General features: G+C 39.2%; 1 protein-coding gene across 14 annotated transcripts in view; it reads right to left on the minus strand.

Annotated features, from left to right (window-relative positions):
* DTNB (dystrobrevin beta) overlaps window positions 1-19,987 on the minus strand; it is a 301,137-nt gene that overhangs the window by 129,953 nt on the left and 151,197 nt on the right. Inside the window, exons 10-11 of one of the 14 annotated variants that reach the window (XR_003309546.1) lie at window positions 16,866-16,950; window positions 15,301-15,696 (exon numbers count right to left, since the gene is read on the minus strand). The exons of 12 other annotated variants lie outside the window; for them this stretch is intronic. Coding sequence is in view for 1 of the 2 variants with exons in the window: in XM_023230091.2 (XP_023085859.1) it covers window positions 15,675-15,696 (22 nt within the window). In the remaining variant the exon portion in view is untranslated. Of the gene's footprint in view, window positions 1-15,300; window positions 15,697-16,865; window positions 16,951-19,987 lie in introns of those variants that run through there. One more of the 14 variants, XM_023230091.2, reaches the window with a different exon arrangement.

Genomic DNA, 19,987 nt, shown 5'->3' on the forward strand with positions numbered 1-19,987 from the left:
CAAAAAAAAAAAAAAAAAAAAAAAATTCAAGGTGATAGATACCCTAAATACCGAGTTTTTTTTCTTTTTTAATTTTTATTTTAAGTTCATGAGTACACATGCAGGATGTGCAGGTTTGTTATATAGGTAAACGTGTGTCATGGAGGTTTGTGGTACAGATGATTTCATCACCCAGGTATTAAGCTTAGTATCCATTAGTTATTTTTCCTGATCCTCTCTTTCTCCCACCCTCCGCTCTCCAATAGACACTGGTGTGTGTTGTTTCCCTCTATGTGTCCATGCGTTCTCATCATTCAGCTCCCAGTTGTAAGTGAGAACATGAGGAAACATCCTGACTTGATCATTGCACATTCTATGCACGTAGCAAAATATCACATGTATTCCATAAAAATGTACAAATACTATGTATCAATAAGAATTATTAAAAATTAAATTTGATGTTTCCTGCACACATAATAAGCATGATACAATGAGAATATGGGGAAACGTGCACCCAACAATTTGAGGAATTTTTTAAGCACAATTTTTTGGAAAATTGTTCAGATGCTAGGCCCTAAAAGAAATCTCAACTCTACCAAAGAATCATTATCATACAGAATACCATCTCTCACCAAAATTCAATAATTATCACAAGGAATCAAAGAATACAAAAAAGTCTCACGTGTTTGGAAATTTTAAAAATTGCCTTAACTTTACAATTGGATCCATGCATATTAGAAAAAAAGAATTTAAAAAAATGAATTAACTGAATAACCATCTTAAGAAATAAGAAATTAGTAACATGGTTTGATCCTTACATGTTTTCTCTTGTCTAAATATTATCTGTAAGTTGACAATTCCCAAATTTGTATTTCCAAACCACACATACCCCTGAAAGTATACTTGATGTGTCAGAAGGGGTCTATGATGCTTTTTATTTTGAAGATGGTAAACTTTTGGATCCAGCAGTACTTTAGTACTTTTTCATTTGTAACTTACTCTAATGTACCCACATCAATAAGACATGTGGATTGATGTATTCAGAATCCTAAAGGTTTACATGGTGAAGTTACATACCCCCACCCCAGACATATAAACTTGCTATCTGACACCTCCATTTGGATGTCAAAAAGGACTCAACACGTCCAAAATGGAGCTCTCACCCTACCCAAGCTTGTTCTACCTATAGTAATCCTCATCGCCATCCTTCCAGCTGTGCAGGCCAAACTGACCTCTCCTTCTTATTCTCCACTTTTAAGTCAGCAAATACTGTTGCCCTAAGTACATTCAGTATTCGTGTATCTGATCACCTCTCATTACCTCTACTGTTATCTACCTTGTCCACCCAAGTCCTCCTCTCACCTTTTTCAAAAGCTGACTCCTTCCTTTCATTCTGACTCTCCTTTAGTCTATTCTCTACAGTGGCCAGAAGGAACATCCTTTTAAAATGGAAGTCAGATCAGTCAAAGCAATCCAAATACATCCTCATGTCACTTAGTTCTTACAATAGCATATAAGACTCTCTACTATCTAGCCCTCATAATATCTTTGATTTCATCTCCCTCTTGCTAATTTAACTCCCCCTCTACCATCTTTTTTATGTTCCTTAAACATGCCAGGTATGCTTTGGCTGCAGGGCCTCTGCCCAGCCTGTTCCTTTGGCAAGGAATGCTCTTCCTCCAGATACCCAAAAGGGTAACTCCATCATCTCCTTCAAGCCGATGTTCAAACATCACTTTTCATTAAGGCCTAAAGCAATTATTAAAAATGGCAACCCACTAGACCTCCAATACTGCCCATCCCTCTTTCCCTGTTTTGCTGTTCTATATAGCACTTGTTACCTTCTAATATATAATTTATTTATTTATTATGATTTTTGCCTGTTTCCCACCACTAAAAAACAAGCTCCATGAGTGCAAAGATTGTTTTGTCTGTTTTTCTTTAAGTGAGGCCTGGAACATATTAAGCGCCCAATAAATATTTGCTGAATGATTGAATGATAAACAGAGAAAATCTGAAGATAACGAAGGAAATAATAAAGACAAAAGCAGGAATCAGTAAGTATTTATTTCATTTCATGATAATGACTAACAATAATTTTGACATACAGAAGAAAGGGCTGTTAAATATGATCCATTCTGAATGTCAAATATGCTAGATATACCACTGGCCTTCCAATTTATAAATACGGTATATCTCTTCGTTTATTTAGGGCTTTTAAAATTTCTTTTTTTTTTTTTTTGAGATGGAGTTTCACTCTTGTTGCCTACACTGGAGTGCAATGGCGTGATCTCGGCTCACCACAACCTCTGCCTCCTGGGTTCAAGCGATCCTCCTGCCTCAGCCTCTCGAGTAACTGTGATTACAGGCGTGCATCACCACGCCAGGCTAATTTTGCATTTTTAGTAGAGATGGGGTTTCTCCATGTTGGTCAGGCTGGTCTCAAACTCCCAACCTCAGGTGATCCATTCGCCTCGGCCTCCCAAAGTGCTGGGATTACAGGCGTGAACCACTGCGCCGGGCCCTAAAATTTCTTTCAGCAATGCTTTGTAGTATTTAGTTTACATATCTTGTACATATTTCAATATATTTATTCCTATGTTATGTTTCTTAATGCTATTATAAATGGTATTGCTTTTTGAAATTTCGTTTTCTAATTGCTGCTAATATATAGAAATGCCACTGATTTTTTTAAAGTGACCTATGTCCTGCAATACTGCTAACTTCATTTGTTAGTTCTAGTATTTTGTTTTGTAGCTTCCTTAGCATTTTCTATGTACACAATCATGTCATCTACGAATAAAGAAAATGTTAATATTTCCTTTTCTTTTTTTTTTTTTTTTCCGAGACGGAGTCTTGCTCTGTCGCCCAGGTAGAGTGCAGTGGCCGGATCTCAGCTCACTGCAAGCTCCGCCTCCTGGGTTTACGCCATTCTCCTGCCTCAGCCTCCCGAGTAGCTGGGACTACAGGTGCCCGCCACCTCGCCCAGCTAGTTTTTTTTGTATTTTTAGTAGAGACGGGGTTTCACCGTCTTAGCCAGGATGGTCTCGATCTCCTGATCTCTTGACCTTGTGATCTGCCCATCTCGGCCTCCCAAAGTGCTGGGATTACAGGCTTGAGCCACCACGCCCGGCCGATATTTCCTTTTCAATCTGAATGCCTTTAATTTCTTTTTCTTGTCTTAATGCACTAGCTAGGATCACTAGTAAAATGCTGAATAGATGCACTAAGAGTGACATTCTTGCCTTGTTCCCAATGTTAACGTAAAATGTTCAGTCTTTTAACGTTATGTATGATGGTAGCTAGGCAGGTTTTTCATAGATGTGCCTTTTCAGATTGAGAGCATACCCTCTATTCCTAACTTTGAGAGTTTTTAAAAATGTGAATTGAGGGTTGAATTTTGTCAAATGCCCAAGATCATTTTCCTTCTCTTTGAAACATACCCTTTACAAATTCCTTTAGCGAAGTTCCTTTAGTAGTAAGCTCTCCATTTTTATTCATCTACAAATGTTTTGTCTTCACCTTTCTTGACAGGTATTTTCTCACTGGATATACCATTTTAGGATTATAATTATTTTCCTCTCAGTTCTTTGAAGATCGTATTCCACTGTCCTCTGGTTTCTAATGTTGCTCTTCAGAAGTCAACTCTCTGTAAAACTGTCAATTCTTTACAATAATCTTGTATTTGTTTTTAACATCTTTTCTTTGTCTCTGGGTCCTCTTGCTTCACTGTGATGTGTGTGGGTGTGAATTTTCTTTTCTTTTTTTTTTGAGACAGAGTGTTGCTTTGTCACCTAGGCTGGAGTAAAGTGGCGCGATCTCAGCTCAATGCAACCTCCATCTCTTGGGTTCAAGTGATTTACGTGCCTCAGTCTCCCGAGTAGCTGGGGACTACAGGTGCGCATCACCACGCCTGGCTAATTTTTGTATTTTAGTAGAGATGGGGTTTCACCACGTTGGCCAGGCTGGTCTCAAATGCCTGACCTCAAGTGATCTGCCCACCCTGACCTCCCAAAGTGCTGGGATTACAGGCGTGAGGCACTGTGCCCGGCCTAGATTCTTAATTAAGATTTGTTGACCACTGCTATAAACTTGGGACAATTTCCATTCATTATCTTTTGGCATCACCTCGAATTTTTTTTATTTTGTCCTTCCAGAATTCCAATTATCTTAAGATTTATAATCTCTAAATCTAATCCAATATTTACCTTATCCTATTGAGGTTTCTAGTTTTTTAAAAAATTCCTGGAAGTTTTATTTGATTCCTTTTCAGATTTTCTGGTAATTTTTATATTCTTTTGTTTCTTCATACTTTATACTCTTAACATACTCCTGCTTTTTAAAAAAACACTTATTTTATATTCTGTATGTGATAATTCACAGTCTTTGTAGGACTTTAATGTATTGTTCCTATTAATTCTTACTCACGCCAGCTTATTTTTTTCTTATGTGAGTTCAAGTTCCTTGGAACTTGTCTGTGGAGATTACTCAAGACTAAGGTTTTTAAGTGCCTTTCTTCCTTTTTTTTTTTTGAGATGGAGTCTCGCTCTGTTGCTCAGCATAGAGTACAGTGGTGTGATCTCGGCTCACTGCAACCTCTGCCTCCCAGATTCAAGTGACTCTCCTGCCTCAGCCTCCCAAGTAGCTGGGATTACAGGCATCCACCACCACACTCGGCTAATTTTTGTATTTTTAGTAAAGACAGGGTTTCACCATGTTGGCCAGGCTGGTCTCGAACTCCTGACCTAAAGTGATCCGCCCACCTCGGCCTCCCAAAGTGCTGGGATGACAGACGTGAGCCACTGTGCCCAGCTTAAGTGCCTTTCTACAAAGAGGATTTATGTTAGCTTCTAACAGGTTTCTGGGAGCACCACCCAAAAAGAGAAGCTTTAAATTTAATTAAATTTCTGAGTTGGGATTTGGAGGCTAAAAATATGGTATAAATTCTGGTTTCAAACCCATGTGAAAGTGGGCCTGTGGTTAGGAATTTCTTTTTTAGGCTTTTGTTCTTTGTAATTATAAATTATAGCATGCTCCAACTGCTGATTTTCTCAAAGGGTCAGGAATAAAATGTTTATGTTTCCTACCTGACAGGTTGGTAAATGTGAGAGGGAATGTGAGATGATCAGCTTATAAATTAGAGTGCCCACACAACCACATGAACAACACATATTAATGTCCTAAATCTATATGGAAACATGAACGATTTTCTTAATAGGGATTCTTTTGTGCAGCATCATACCACTTATTTGTATTTATTCACTTCATTTATGTGAGAAATGCATAGATTATGTCAATATAAATTAGTATCATACCCTAAGTTCATGTTGGTTCAAATTTAAGGTTACCTCTTGTTTTTTTTTTTTGTTTTTGTTTTGTTTTGTTTTGTTTTTTTTGAGATGGAGTTTCACTCTTGTTGGCCAGGCTGGAGTGTAATGGCGCGATCTTGACTCACTGCAACCTCCACCTCCCAGGTTAAAACGATTCTCCTGTCTCAGCCTCCCAAGTAGCAGGATTACGGGCACATGCCACCATGCCCAGTTAATTTTTCTATTTTTAGTAGAGATGGGGTTTCGTCATATTGGTCAGGTTGGTCTTGAACTCCTGACTTCAGGTGATCCACCCGCCTCAGCCTCCCAAAGTGCTGGGATTGGAGGCATGAGCCACCATGCCCAGTCAGATTACTTTTTTAATGTTTCCATATGGAACTGATACTTCCATACAGTATCAGTTTTAGATTTTCAAGCTTTCAAAAGGGCTCAGCTCACCCAGATACCATCAGTGGCAGTTTAATCAATTTCTCAAAATGAAGATATTAAAAATTCATCTCAAAAAACTCTATGGAGAAGCTCTTCACAAGAATGTTTTCCTTGTGATAAATTGGACACAGGCAATGAGTGAAAAATAACAGCTGGATTTATATAGAATTAAACATGAGGTGGTCACAGTTTAGAATAAATAACTAAAGGGAAAAAAGAAGTCCCTTAAATCCCAAGACAATTTTATTTAAAAAAGTGAAAAACCAAGGATGTAGATTATTCAATACAATTTAATTGAACATTTCTTTAAATTCATGCTTGGAGCCAATGTATCCAGTTTTACCCTTAGGATTATTCCATTAACACGATCCAAAGGGGGAAACGTAGGACAAAAGAAAAGGGCCACTTTACACCAAAGGAGATGCCTTATTCCAACCTTATCTTGACCTCCAGGAACGTCAAAGACAAACTTCTCTCCAAAAGCTCATTAAAAAATACAGATTTTTACAGTATGAGTAACTTCTCTTTGGTTGCCTTCCAAAGCATCAGTAGGACCAGCAAAAGCATACCAAATCAACAAGCAAGGTCCTATAATGTGACCTTGAACAGAGAGACTACAAGAAAGTTGCTGAATTTAACCTAATTCAACTAGAATTTACAATTGCGCTCCATCCTCTAGAAACACAAATCAGTATAAAGTTCAGTCCCGCAAACACATGGAATCTGCCAGGCACTAAAGACGTACAATACCAGCTCTTAAGAAGTTGATGGTGCAAAGAAAGTGCTTACAGTCTTCAACAAGTCCAGGTTTAATACATATTCAAGAAACCCTTAAAGAAGGAGACAGCATTTTATTGGGTGCCCAAACAACTGATAAAACAACAAGAGCTCAAGGAATTTAGGAATGGAAAGAAGAGATCCATATGAGTTAGCTACCTGGAGGGTTCAAGGAAGGTTGCATGGACATAGCAGGATTTAAACTGGACTCGAGGATATAGAAAACCTGTTAAGTCTGAAAGAAACAAGCAGGACATTCAGGAAAGCAGGTAGCCGGGCTGGGACATCATGAGCTAGCTCAGTGGAAAGGGCTATAAAGTTTTAAAGAGTAGGAATGCGGCAGGTCTGGCAAAGCAGAGGCTTTGTCCTCCATAAATTAGTAGTAGAAGATAAGATTCCAAAAGTAAGGTGGGTCCCGATTACACAGGCCTTGAATTCCAGCACGAGGAGTGCCTCCTTGATTCTATAGGCAGTGAGGTTTTGTAGATTTTTAAATAGAGAAGTAATATGACAAAGGCAGTGACTCAAGAAGATTAATTTGTTAGAAATAAGTACAGATTAGAGTTTTGAGAAGAATGAAAGAGGGCTAACACAGCAGGTTCTAAACTCAGGCAACAGTCAAAAGCGGGCAGTATGAAGACTTGCAAAGGTGCCAAGAAATATTCAAATTATTCTAAATTGCAGTCAGTATACAAATCCTATTAAGAAATTCCATTCAAATGAAATATAATCCTGAGGCTCAATGTCTGCATGAAATTATATTACAGGTATAACTTAGGTTTAGATAGAGAAGAAATAAATGTCAAAGAAAAGCAAATTTCTTCAATACTATGAATGATTACTTTTTAAGGATTTTTAAAACAACCATAATGAACTGGAGAACCATTGCTTTCAACTTCAATTTTTGAATTATTGCTCTAGCACTGTAAAAACACAGGAAATAGGTCGGGCGTGGTGGCTCACACCTGTAATCCTAGCACTTTGGGAAGCTGAGGCAGGCAGATCACTTGAAGTCAGCAGTTAGAAACTAGCTGGCCAACATGGTGAAACCCCACCTCTACTAAAAATACAAAAAAATTAGCTGGGCGTGGCGGTGGGTGTCTGTAGTCCCACCTACTTGGAAGGCTGAGGCAGGAGAATTGCTTGAACCCAGGAGGTGGAGGTTGCAGTAACCCAAGATCACACCACTGCACTTCATCCAGCCTGGGTGACAGAGCGAGACGCGTCTCAAAGAAAAAACAAAACAAAACAAAACAGAACCCCACATGAAATAATGCCTGCCTCATTATGACACACTGATATCATTTAATAACCTGAATGCCTCATGAATATCACTACTATTAGTAAGTCATGAACACATATAGATAAACATGCATTTATGCATTCTGTAAGTATTTATTTAAGATCTACTATTTGCCAGACCCACACCAGATGTGGAGATACAGCAGGAAGCAAAATAAAGTCCTTGTCTCTGGTAGTAAAATGAGTTTGGTGGGAAAAAAAAAAAGTTCTTGTTTTCAAAGAACTTACAGTCTAGTAGGGTAGAGATTATAAACAAATACAAAAATGAATTTTTAAAATGTCATATAATGGCAAATGTCATGAAGAAACTGAAGCAAGAGGAAACAGTGACTGATGGTGGTATTTTAGATAAAAGAGTCACAGAAAGATTATCTGAGAAGCTAACATTTAAGGAGAGATCTGAATAATGTAAACAAATAAGCCATGTGAATATGAGAATGAGGAGCGTATCAGGCAAATGAACCAGTAGTTGCAAAGGCCCTGAGGTGGACGCATACTTGGTATTTTTGGTATTCACAAGGAACAAAACCAGAATAACAAAGGAGGATAGGGCAATGGGAAAGTGGCAGGAAGAGAGGTTGCCGGGAACCAGATTTTATGGGGCTTTGTAGACCATTGTATAGACTTTGACAAAGTCTAGTCACTGAAGGGATAAGAGCCAAAAAAAAAAAAAAAAAAAGACATGTCCCATATATGTCATAGGACAAATATATTGTAGTGCTAAATGGATCTGAATTTTCATCTCTGAATTTTCTTTGCATATATCTAACACCCTTTCAGAAACAAATTATTTGTATTATAAGTTCACATAAAAAGAAACATCTTTGAAAAAAACTTTTTTTTTTTTTTGGTGGGGACAGAGTCTCGCTCTGTCACCCATGCTGGGGTGCAGTGGCTCTCAGCTCACTGAAACCTCCACTTCCCGAATTCAAGTGATTCTTGTGCCTCAGCCTCCTGAGTAGCTGGGATTACAGGCCCAACCTCCACGCCTGGCTAATTTTTGTATTTTTAGTAGAGATGAGGTTTCACCGTGTTGGCCAGGCTGTTCTCCAACTCCTGACCTCAACTGATCCACCCGCCTTGGCCTCTCAAAAGTGCTGGTATTACAGGCGTGAGTCACTGCACCTGGCTGAAAAATCTTAAAAGGATTTTTCATTGACATTATTATCATTAAGCAGGATATAAAAGTGGGTTGAATCAAAGGGAATATATCCACAGTTGTGGCTCCTGCTAAGGATTTGTTACACATAGAAGACGACTGTGCCCTATACAGGACTCAGTGCAAACACAGAAGGCAAGAAAAAAAAAGCAGAACAAATACACCAACAAAAAACAAGGCAGAAGAAGGGCAGAGTATGATAAGAAGAGGAGAATTGATCAATAGATTTAATAGAATCCTTGTCAAAATCTTTTTTAAAATTGACAGGTATAGACTAAAATGTGTGTGGAAATGCGAAATATTAAAATACCCAAAACAATTTTGAAAAAAGAAGAGAACTTACACTACTCAATTTCAAAACTTACTATTAAGTTATAGTAACCAAGATCATATGGTACAGCTATAAGGACAGATATACACATAGGTCAATGGGACAGAATTGAGAAATACATTCATATGTACAGTCAGTTGATTTTGACAAAGATGGCAAGACAATTCAGTGGCGCAAGGAATGGTCTTTTCAACAACTGGTGCTTGGACAAGTGGATATCTACGCATTTATTTATTTATTTATTTAAGACTGAGTCTTGCTCTTCTTGCCCAGGCTGGAGTGCAGTGGCGCAATCTCGGCTCACTGCAACCTCCCAAGCAATTCTCCTGCCTAAGCCTCCCGAGTAGCTGGGATTACAAGTGCCCGGCTCGGCTCACTGCAACCTCCCAAGCAATTCTCCTGCCTAAGCCTCCCGAGTAGCTGGGATTACAAGTGCCCGGCTGTAATCCCAGCACTTTGGAAGGCCGAGGCAGGTGGATCAACCATGCCCGGCTAGTTTTTGTATTTTTAGTAGACACGGGGTTTCACCATGTTGGCCAGGCTGGTCTCGAACTCCCAACCTCAAGTGATCTGCCCACCTTGGTCTCCCAAAGTATTGGGATTACAGGCATGAGCCACCGTGCCCGTCTGTGCATAATTAAAAAGGAACTTAGACCCTTATCTCAAACCAGACATAACAATTCACTCAAAATTCACATGAATGTAGGGTTAAAATTATAAAACTTTTAGAAGAAAACCTTTGTGACCTTCAACTGGGCAAAGATTTCTTAGATATGACACTGAAAACACAATCCATAAAAGAAAAAACTTATAAACTGGATTTCCTAAAAATTAAAAGCCTCTGCTCTTCAAAAGATCATTGAGAAAATGGAAAGACAGATGTACACTGAGACAAATTATTTGCAAGTCACATATCTGATACAGAATTGTGTCCAGAATATATAAAGAACTCTTAAAACTCAATATGAAGAAGACAACCCAATTATAAAATGGGCAAAAGAAACTGTCACAGCCCAGAGGTGCCCAAGGAGACATCATGAATAAATGTAATCTGATATTCTGGATAGGACCCTGGAACAGAAAAAAGAATGTTAGGGAAAAAACTAATGGAACTAATGGAACATCAGATTCACCTAGAGGTCTAAGAAAAAAGTATCATCTTGTCAGTTTCCTCAAATGACTCTCGTCTCCCATCAAAAGAAGACAACCCAACTCACAATACACATTCAATAAACACTGTGGAAGACAGTGTTTCAACCTAGACTAACTTATCAATATTATGAATTCTATAACATCCGATAATTTGAGAATATAATAAAACCAATTAATAACTCTCTTCAGACCCTGCCAATGCACTCCAGCCTGGGCAACAACAGTGAAATTCTGTATCGAAAAAAAAAATTGGCTTATCAAAGCTGTAGGCTGGGTGCAGTGGCTCTCGCCTGTAATCCCAGCACTTTGGGAGGCCGAGGCGAGTGGATCACGGGGTCAGGAGTTTCAGATCAGCGTGGCCAACACGGTGAAACCTCGTCTCTACTAAAAATACAAAAATTAGCCAGGCGTGGTATGTGACCCAGCTACTTGGGTGGCTGAGGCAGGAGAACTGTTTGAATCCGGGAAGTGGAAGCTGCAGTGAGCCGAGATTGAGCCACTGTACTCCAGCCTGGGCGACAGAGCGAGACTCCGAGACTCTGTCTCAAACAAACAAACAAACAAACAAACAAAACAATTAAAAACGGCTGTAAACAGCAAGGCAATTCACCATAAGTGCCCTTGTCACAAAAGCCATTTTTAACTCCAGACTCATCCATCATTTTAAAAGAAGTGTCGGCCGGGCACGGTGGCTCAAGCCTGTAATCCCAGCACTTTGGGAGGCCGAGACGGGCGGATCACGAGGTCAGGAGATCGAGACCATCCTGGCTAACACGGTGAAATCCCGTCTCTACTAAAAAATACAAAAAAACTAGCCGGGCGAGGTGGCGGGCGCCTGTAGCCCCAGCTACTCGGGAGGCTGAGGCAGGAGAATGGCGTGAACCCGGGAGGCGGAGCTTGCAGTGAGCTGAGATCCGGCCACTGCACTCCAGTCCCAGCGACAGAGCGAGACTCCGCCTCAAAAAAAAAAGAAAAAAAAAGAAGTGTCACAAAAATGTGCTTTAATCATTAAACAACATAAACAACAGGTTAGACTTGTTCTTTCATAGGGTTTCAAATGGTCTTATATTACAAATGGTCTGGTGAATTCTGCTGATATATTTAAAGTTGTTATAAATAAGTAGAAAACAAGCATATTTGTGTTTTACCAAGAAGTTCATAAGCACTGATAGCACTGATGCTTAAAGCATAGTTGTCCGAAGTTCAAAAAGAAGATCTATAAGGTATAGGAAAAAAACAACAGAGAACAGATTGTTTAAGTTCAAATCAAAATAATGTATATGCAGAGTCTAAGTCAGTATTAAACAGAAGAACAGTTAAAATAGAACAATTAGAGCCACATTAAAGTATTACTGTAATTACAGTTTTATAATTACACTATAATTTAACAGTATAACAGTATTTTTTAATTATCTAGGTTAATTCTGTTTTGATGCAATGTGTGGAGAAAATTGGTTGGCTTAGCTCTTCAAACATGCTATATATTTATGTATGCAAAGGATGTAAGAAACAAATAAAAGACTTCTGTCAGTAAGAGGCAGTCTGGTTTCTAGGTAACAAATTTTATCGGAGTCCTTCAGCAAAAGATGTTATCTTCACCGCTGGGTGAAAAAACAACTTGGGCCATCAAACCAAAGATGATGATCATTCAGAAAAAAGAGTCTAAAGAAGCACAAAGTGCCCTAAATTTGCAGTTTTTAGACACCCTTCTTTGAGAGCACGGTTGGCAAACTTTTTCAGGGCCAGATAGTAAATAATTTAGGCTCTAAGGGCCATTTGGTCTCAGTCATTAATGAATCAATTCTGCCACTGTAGCTCGAAAGCACCCATAAACAACATAAAAATGAGTGAGTATGGCTGTGTCCCAGTAATTTTTTATTTTTATTTTTTTTAAGACAGAGTCTTGCTCTGTCACGCAGGCTGGAATGGCACAATCTCGGCTCACTGCAACCTCCACCTCCCAGGCTCAAGCAATCCTCGTGCCTCAGCCTTCTGAGTAGCTGGGATTATAGGCGCATGCAACTGTACCCGCCTAATTTTTATATTTTTTAGTAGAGACCGGGTTTCACTATGTTGGCCATGGTGGTCTTGAACTCCTGATCTCAAGTGATCCACTCGTCTTGGCCTCCCAAAGTGCTGGGTGAGCTACTGAGGTCGGTCCCAATAAAACTTTACTTATGGACACTGACATTATTTTCATGTAAGTTTCACTTTATAAAATATTTTATTTCTCTTCAAACATTTAAAAAGTAAGTCTTGTTAGATCATGGGGCACATAAAAATGAGGGACAGGCTGGCCTTAGCCTGCAGGCTATAGTTTGCCCACCCCTGTTAAGATGAATCCCAGGTGTGTGGAGTGGAAGACGCTGGGCTCTTTCTCACTGGAATTCAAGGGAATAGATATACTAAGCCAACATGTGTAAGTTTTGCTTCCCCTCAGAAATAAATCTACACAAACCGAAATGCAATGGTGACTAACCACTAATTAAAGAGATTAGGCTTAAGAACTCTGTGGTTAAGAAAATTAGCAAGAGCAAATTGCTTGAATTCGGATCACAGGAAGCCTGTTAAAGGCATCCAGAGCTAGACGTGGTGTAAATATGTTTTTGCCAAAAGGAGCAACTCATTTCTCTCAGAGACTTGGAAGCAAGAGAAGTTGCTAGAGTGTTGATACGTGAATTGGCTTTGTTTTGAATACACGTCTTGAGATTTATTTGAAAAACCTTGTTTACTCAATATTCTCACCCCCCCCCCCCCCCAGAAAGGAACACAAGGAAATATGCCTGACATCTAGTGGCGGCTTTAGGAAACTGTAGGTACATGACTTGTATCACTTTCTGAAAGAAAACCAAAACCAAAACTAAATACAAAAACATAAATGGCGGGAAGGCGTTAGACGCCTGTGTATATAAATTGTGTTGGGTGTAATTTATTCGCTCAATACATTTTAGGCGCCTACCATGCACCAAGCAGTATTTTAGGTACTGGGAATTCGGTGGAGAACAAGATAAAGTCCAGCCTTTGTGGAGTTTACATTTTTGTGACATGATTAACTTTATTTGAAGGAAAAGACTTTAAAAGTTTATAGCCTTCTAACCACTTAAAAGCACTTTTCCATATATTATCTTTAAAAAAAAAATCCTGAGACAATTAAGACAGGTTTTATTATCACCATTTTACAGAAAGGCAAATGGAGGTCTTATTTTTTTGAGATGGAGTCTTGTTCTGTCACCCAGGCAGGAGTGCAGTGGTGCAATCTTGGCTCGCTGCAACCTCCACCCTCCTCCTCCCAGGTTCAAGCGTTTCTTCTGCCTTGGCCTCCCAAGTAGCTGAGATTACCACAACACCCAGCTAATTTTTGTATTTTTAGTAGAGACAGGGTTTCACCATATTGGTCAAGTTGGTCTTGAACTCCTGACCTCAGGTGATCCACCCACCTTGGCCTCCCAGTGCTGGGATTACAGGCGTGAGCCACGGCACCAGGCCTGGAGTCCACACATTTTCTAAAGAGTCAGACTTTGATTTGTACTAATTTATTATTTTGCTGGCTACACACAAAATGAAATATTGGTGAGCCTATCAGAAAAGTCTATCAACAGCATTAACTTTCAATCAAAAGGATCTCATGAAGTAAATTCTAGTTACCTACTGCAACTACATTAAACTGGCTTCTTCACTGTCACTCAAACCTATTTGCAAATGCACAAAGTACTATGTGAACACTGTTAGGACCTTGCAGAGTAGTAGAAAATCTTCAATAAGTATTTGCTGAATTAATGAATAATTAAGAATCTTAGCAAGCATTAAGAATTGCTATTCATGGCTGGGCACAGTGGCTCAAGCCTGTAATCTCACTTTGGGTGGCCAAGGCAGGAGGATTGCTTGAGGTCAGGGGTTCGAGACCAGCCTAGTCAACATGGCGAAACCACATCTCTACAAAAAGTACGACAAGTTAGCCAGGCATGGTGGCATGCACCTGTAGTCCCAGTTACTCAGGAGGCTGAGGCATGAGAATTGCATGAGCCTGGGAGGAGGAGGTTGCAGTGAGCTGAGATCACACCAGTGCACTCCAGCCTGGGCAACAGAGCAAGACTCTGTCTCCAAAAAAACAAATGCTACTCATATGTTTGTATTTGTACTCTGCATTGCACTCTGCACATTTCTTAATACTTACTGTTGTATTTTTAGTTTGCTTTCATATAGCTAAAACTCTTTATGTCCTCCTAATATAGTGGTTCTGTAAACTGATCAGACATATTAGGGAACTTTTTCAAAAGGTGGATTCTTAGGCCACCTCCAGAATTACGATTAAGTTGACCTAGAATGGAAGTAACCTGGTCATCTGTACTGTTTTTTTTTTTTTTTTTTTGAGATGGAGTTTCGCTCTTGTTGCCTAGGCTGGAGTACAATGGTGTGATCTTGGCTCACCGCAACCTCTGCCTCCCAGGTTAAAGCAATTCTCCTGTCTCTGCCTCCCGAGTAGCTGGGATTACAGGCATGCATCACCATACCCAGCTAATTTTGTATTATTAGTAGAGATGGGGTTTCTCCATGTTGGTCAGGCTGGTCTCGAGTTCCAGATCTCAGGTGATCCGCCTGCCTCAGCCTCCCAAAGTGCTGGGATCACAGGCATGAGCCACCGCGCCCAGCTCTTCTGTACTTTTTAAGGCTTTCTGAGTGATCTTGGTATCAGCCAAGTTTGGGAACCATTAACACGTATTGAATACAGAAAAAAAATCTATAAGACATAGAAACTCAAAGTTCAAAAGCAAAAGTTATCTAGTCAAACTAAATATAATTAACTGCTCAACATCTCATCTGAATCTAAAAGAGAATCAGAATTTTTTTTTTTTTTTGGGTGGTCTGCTGACTATATTCTTGGCTTGGGAGTAATTCAGACTAATAAATAGTTCAACTATAAAATCTGAATTCTAGGTAGTATCGTGTAGAGTTGAAGACACTTGTAGAACAAGTTACTAGAGTTGACCAGTATCTGGTTCTCCTCTCCTTCCTAGGTACACAGAAGGCTATTAAGGCTTAAAATTAGGTGGGGCTGTGAGGCATTTCTGAAGCAAAGCACAGAAGAATGGCTCTGAGCTGTCCCTACACCTTCTTCACCTGCTGCGGCAATGAGGCGGGCTCATGTGAAGATGGTGGAGCCAGAAGAGTAAAAGAGCCTACACCACTGAACCACTGCCCAGGTCAGCTGCTCCAGTCATTCCAATCCACAACGGACTCTGTGTGAGTAACAAATAAACATTTATGAGCTGAACCACTGAGATTCGGTTGTTAACCTGCTACTATATTATTACTCGTGCTATCCTGAATATGTAATATTCATATCAGGAATATTAGTAGTTAGTAATCCTACCTTACAGGATTTCTCCACACAAGAATGCTCAAAGCAGCACTGTAGGCTGTAGTGAAAAACTGGAAATAATGTCCAGCAATGAAGAATGAATTACTTGTGGTAAAGTCATTCAATGGAATACCATTGGAGGTTTTGGATAAATTTCAAAAACATTACTTAATGAAGTAATAAACTTATAGAACGCTATGTAGAGCATGACCATTTATATATAGTTTTAACATATCTGATTTTTTATGGATGTATAAATATCTATTAAAAGTATTTTTAAAAAGTAAAAAATCATGAATACCCAACAAATGTTAGTGGCTACCCTTTGGGAGAAGGAAAAGGTGATTAGATGAAGAAGAACACAGGAGACTACAGTTTTATCTACAATGTTTTATTCATTTTTTAAAAAAGATCCAGGCTGGGCATGGTGGCTCACACTTGTAATTCTAGGAAGCTGAGGCAGGTGGATCACCTGAAGTTGGGAGTTCAAGACCAGCATGGTGAAACCCCATCTCTACTAAAAATATAAAATTAGCCAGGCGTGGTGGCACATGCCTGTAATCCCAGCTACTCGGGAGGCTGAAGCAGGAGAATCGCTTGAACCTGGGAAGTGAAGATTGCAGTGAGCCGAAATCGCACCATTGCACTCCAGCCTAGGCAACAAGAGCGAAATTCCGTCTCAAAAAAAAAAAAAAAAAAAAAAAAATCCAAGGTAAACATAATAAAATAAAAATTAATAAGGAAAAATTCAAGTTTTAATTATTAGCTCTCAGTCCCAGCTGCATTTCTACTTAAATTTCTAACAGAAAACTCGATACGGGGAGGGCTTTTTACACAGAAGAAACCTGAAGTCAGGTTTACCCAAAGACAGGGAAAGTGAAGCCACAGAAAGTCCTGGAACCTCTGAAGGAGAGGTGAGAGGTTGCATTAAGATAAGAGATGGTTGAAAGAATGGATAAGAAGCAGCAAATTCCCACCCAATCCCCACCACCTCCAGACTCACTCCCAACACCACATAGCCGGATGACTACCCCTTTCTAGGCTCACCAGGAAATCAGAGGTTCCTCTCAAGGCAAACTGAGCAGAAAGCCCCTGAGCTCAGGAGCCCCAGGTGGAGGCAGGGGTATGGAGCCTGAATGAAAACGAAGAGATAAAGTGAAATTCTACGCTAAAACTATGGGATTCTCCAACATACTTCTCCTGGTCAGGATTCACAGAACTTTTGAGCCCAGAAATGTATCCTAGATAGTAATATATAGAAACTCTCATGCAGCTCCATGGGGGAAACATGCCATACACTGTGGCATTATACGTGGAAGCAGAGGTCTGAAAGCAACCAACGTGTCCACCTCAGGGAGAATGGACAGGTAAAATGCTGCTCATAACAGCATTTATAAATATATATATATGTATAAAATATATATGTAATATATAAAACACATATAATTAACTATATATTATATACAAAATATTATATAAAATATATAAAATATATATTACATATTAAAATATATATTGAATTGATAAAATATATATTACATAATAAAATATATATTTTTTTTAATTGAGATAGGAGTTTCACCCTTGTCGCCCAGGCTGAAGTGCAATGGCGCAATCTCAGCTCATTGCAGCTTCCACCTCTCAAGTTCAAGTGAGTCTTCTGCCTCAGCCTCCCAGGTAGCCAGGATTACAGGCACTGGCCACCCCGCCTGGCTAATTTTTGTATTTTCAGTAGACACAGGATTTCACCATGTTGGCCAGGCTGGTCTTGAACTCCTGACCTCAGGTGATCCACCCGTCTTGGCCTCCCAAAGTGCTGGGATTACTGGTGTAAGCCACCATGCCCGGCCATAAATAAATATCTCAAAGGGACATATAGCACAATACCTACTTTTTTGTTGTTGTTGAGACAGAGTCTCGCTCTGTCGCCCAGGCTGGAGTGCAGTGGTGCAATCTCAGCTCACTGCAGCTCCGCCTCCTGGGTTCATGCCATTCTCCTGACTCAGCCTCCTGACTAGCTGGGACTACAGGCGCCTACCACCATGGCCGGCTAATTTTTTTGGAACAATACCTACTTTTTAAGAACATATGCTAACAAAAGATACACACAAGCACATCAGAATGGTTATCTATAGGGGAAAAGGTGACTAGAGTGGGACATTTCCATAAAGGGGAGTTTTTAAAAACATGATAAATAGCACAAATAAAATGGTGGAAGAAGTCCACATATCATAGTAATGTTAATAATTATATAAATCAGTTTCAATTAAAATCATAATTATAAATATGATTTATAATATAATAAATATTATAATAATATATTTGAATTGACCAAACTTGCCAGTTAAAAGACTATCAGGTTATCAGGTTAGATTTTTTAAATCCAGCTTATAATTTACAAGAAACATAGTCAAAACCTAAAGACAGAAAAGTTGAAGGTAGAAGTTTAGAAAAAGTTATGCCAGGCACAAACCTAGCAAAAGATATTGAAAGATGTTACTGGTGGATAAAATAGACTTGAAAACAAATAAAATATTAAGGACAAACAGAGTCACTATACAAGAATAAATTTTCACTGTCCTAGTGAAGTATGTATAGTTTTGAGTAAGTAAGGCTATATATGATTTGAGCAACATAATTAACAAACTTGACCTAATGGACATATATTCATCCACTACGTAACTCTGCATCCAACAAGCACAGAATAAACCTTGTTTTCAAGCTTACATGGAACATAATATAAACCTGATCATATACTAGACAATAAATGTCTTAACTAATTTTTAAAAATTGAAAAATACCATTTTCCAGACTAAAAGTAAGTTATAAATTAATAACGAAAAGGCAACTAGAAAACCTCTGTATGTCTGGAAATTAAGAAAGTATATACTTCTCAAAGAAGAATCCTAAAATAACTTAGGAAATATTTAGAAGTAAACAACAAAAAATATTATATGGTAAAACCTGGGTAATACCCAGATAGGGTTCAGATAAATTTTTAGCCTTAAATGTTTCTACTAGGGAAAAAAAACCCACAAAAATAAAAAAAAACTGAAATGAGTAAGCTAACCATGCCTTTAAAGAAATTAGAAAAGGAGGCTGGGCACGGTGGCTCATGCTTGTAATCCCAGCACTTTGGGAGGCTGAGGCAAGCAGACCACCTGAGGTCAAGAGTTCAAGACCAGCCTGGTTAATTAACATGGTGAAAACCTGTCTCTACCAAAAATACAAAAACTAGCAGGGCATGGTGGCATATGCCTGTAATTTCAGCACTTTGGGAGGTCAAGGCTGGCAGATAACGAGATCAAGAGATCAAGAGATCAAGACCATCCTGGCCAACATGGTGAAACCCCGTCTCTACTGAAAAAGCCAGGCTTGGTGGCGGGTGCCTGTAATCCCACCTACTAGGAAGGCTGAGGCAGGAGAATTGCTTGAACCTGGGAAGTGGAGCTTGCAGTGAGCCAAGATCGTGCCACTGCACTCCAGCCTGGACAACAGAGCGAGACTCCATCTCAAAAAAAAAAAAAAAAAAAAAAAGTATAATATGTACAGTAAGAGATTATCAAAACCATGTCCTTTGAAAAGTCCAATAGATTGGAACAAACCTAAGTCAAGATTTGTCAGCTTAAAAAAAAAAGAGAGAGAAAGGACCAGGCACGGTGGCTCACGCCGGTAATCCCAGTACTTTGGAAGACCAACGGGGGCGGATCACAAGGTCAAGAGATTGAGACCATCCTGGCCAACATGGTGAAACCCTGTCTCTACTAAAAATACAAAAATTAGCCGAGCGTGGTAGCGCGCACCTGTAATCCCAGCTACTCAGGAGGCTAAGGCAGGAAAATCACTTGAACCTGGGAAGGGGAGGTTGCAGTGAGCCGAGATCGCCACTGCACTCTAGCTTGGCAACAGAGTGAGACTCAAAAAAAAAAAGAGAAAAAATGCCATAAATACATGAGAGTAGAAATAAAAAAGGCTCATTAGCACATATACTGTAGACTTATAAAGACAATAAAATATTATGAACATTGTGTCAATAACTTTTAAAACTGAGAGAAAATTAATTCCTACAAATACAAAATGCTCCAAGGTAACTTCAAAAATAAACCAAAAATAAAAATAGTTTAATTGTTTTTTAAAAATGGAATTACCAGTTAAAAATCTTCCCACAA

The sequence above is a fragment of the Piliocolobus tephrosceles genome, chromosome 15 (genome assembly GCF_002776525.5).
Source record: "Piliocolobus tephrosceles isolate RC106 chromosome 15, ASM277652v3, whole genome shotgun sequence".
Classification (NCBI taxonomy): domain Eukaryota; kingdom Metazoa; phylum Chordata; class Mammalia; order Primates; family Cercopithecidae; genus Piliocolobus; species Piliocolobus tephrosceles.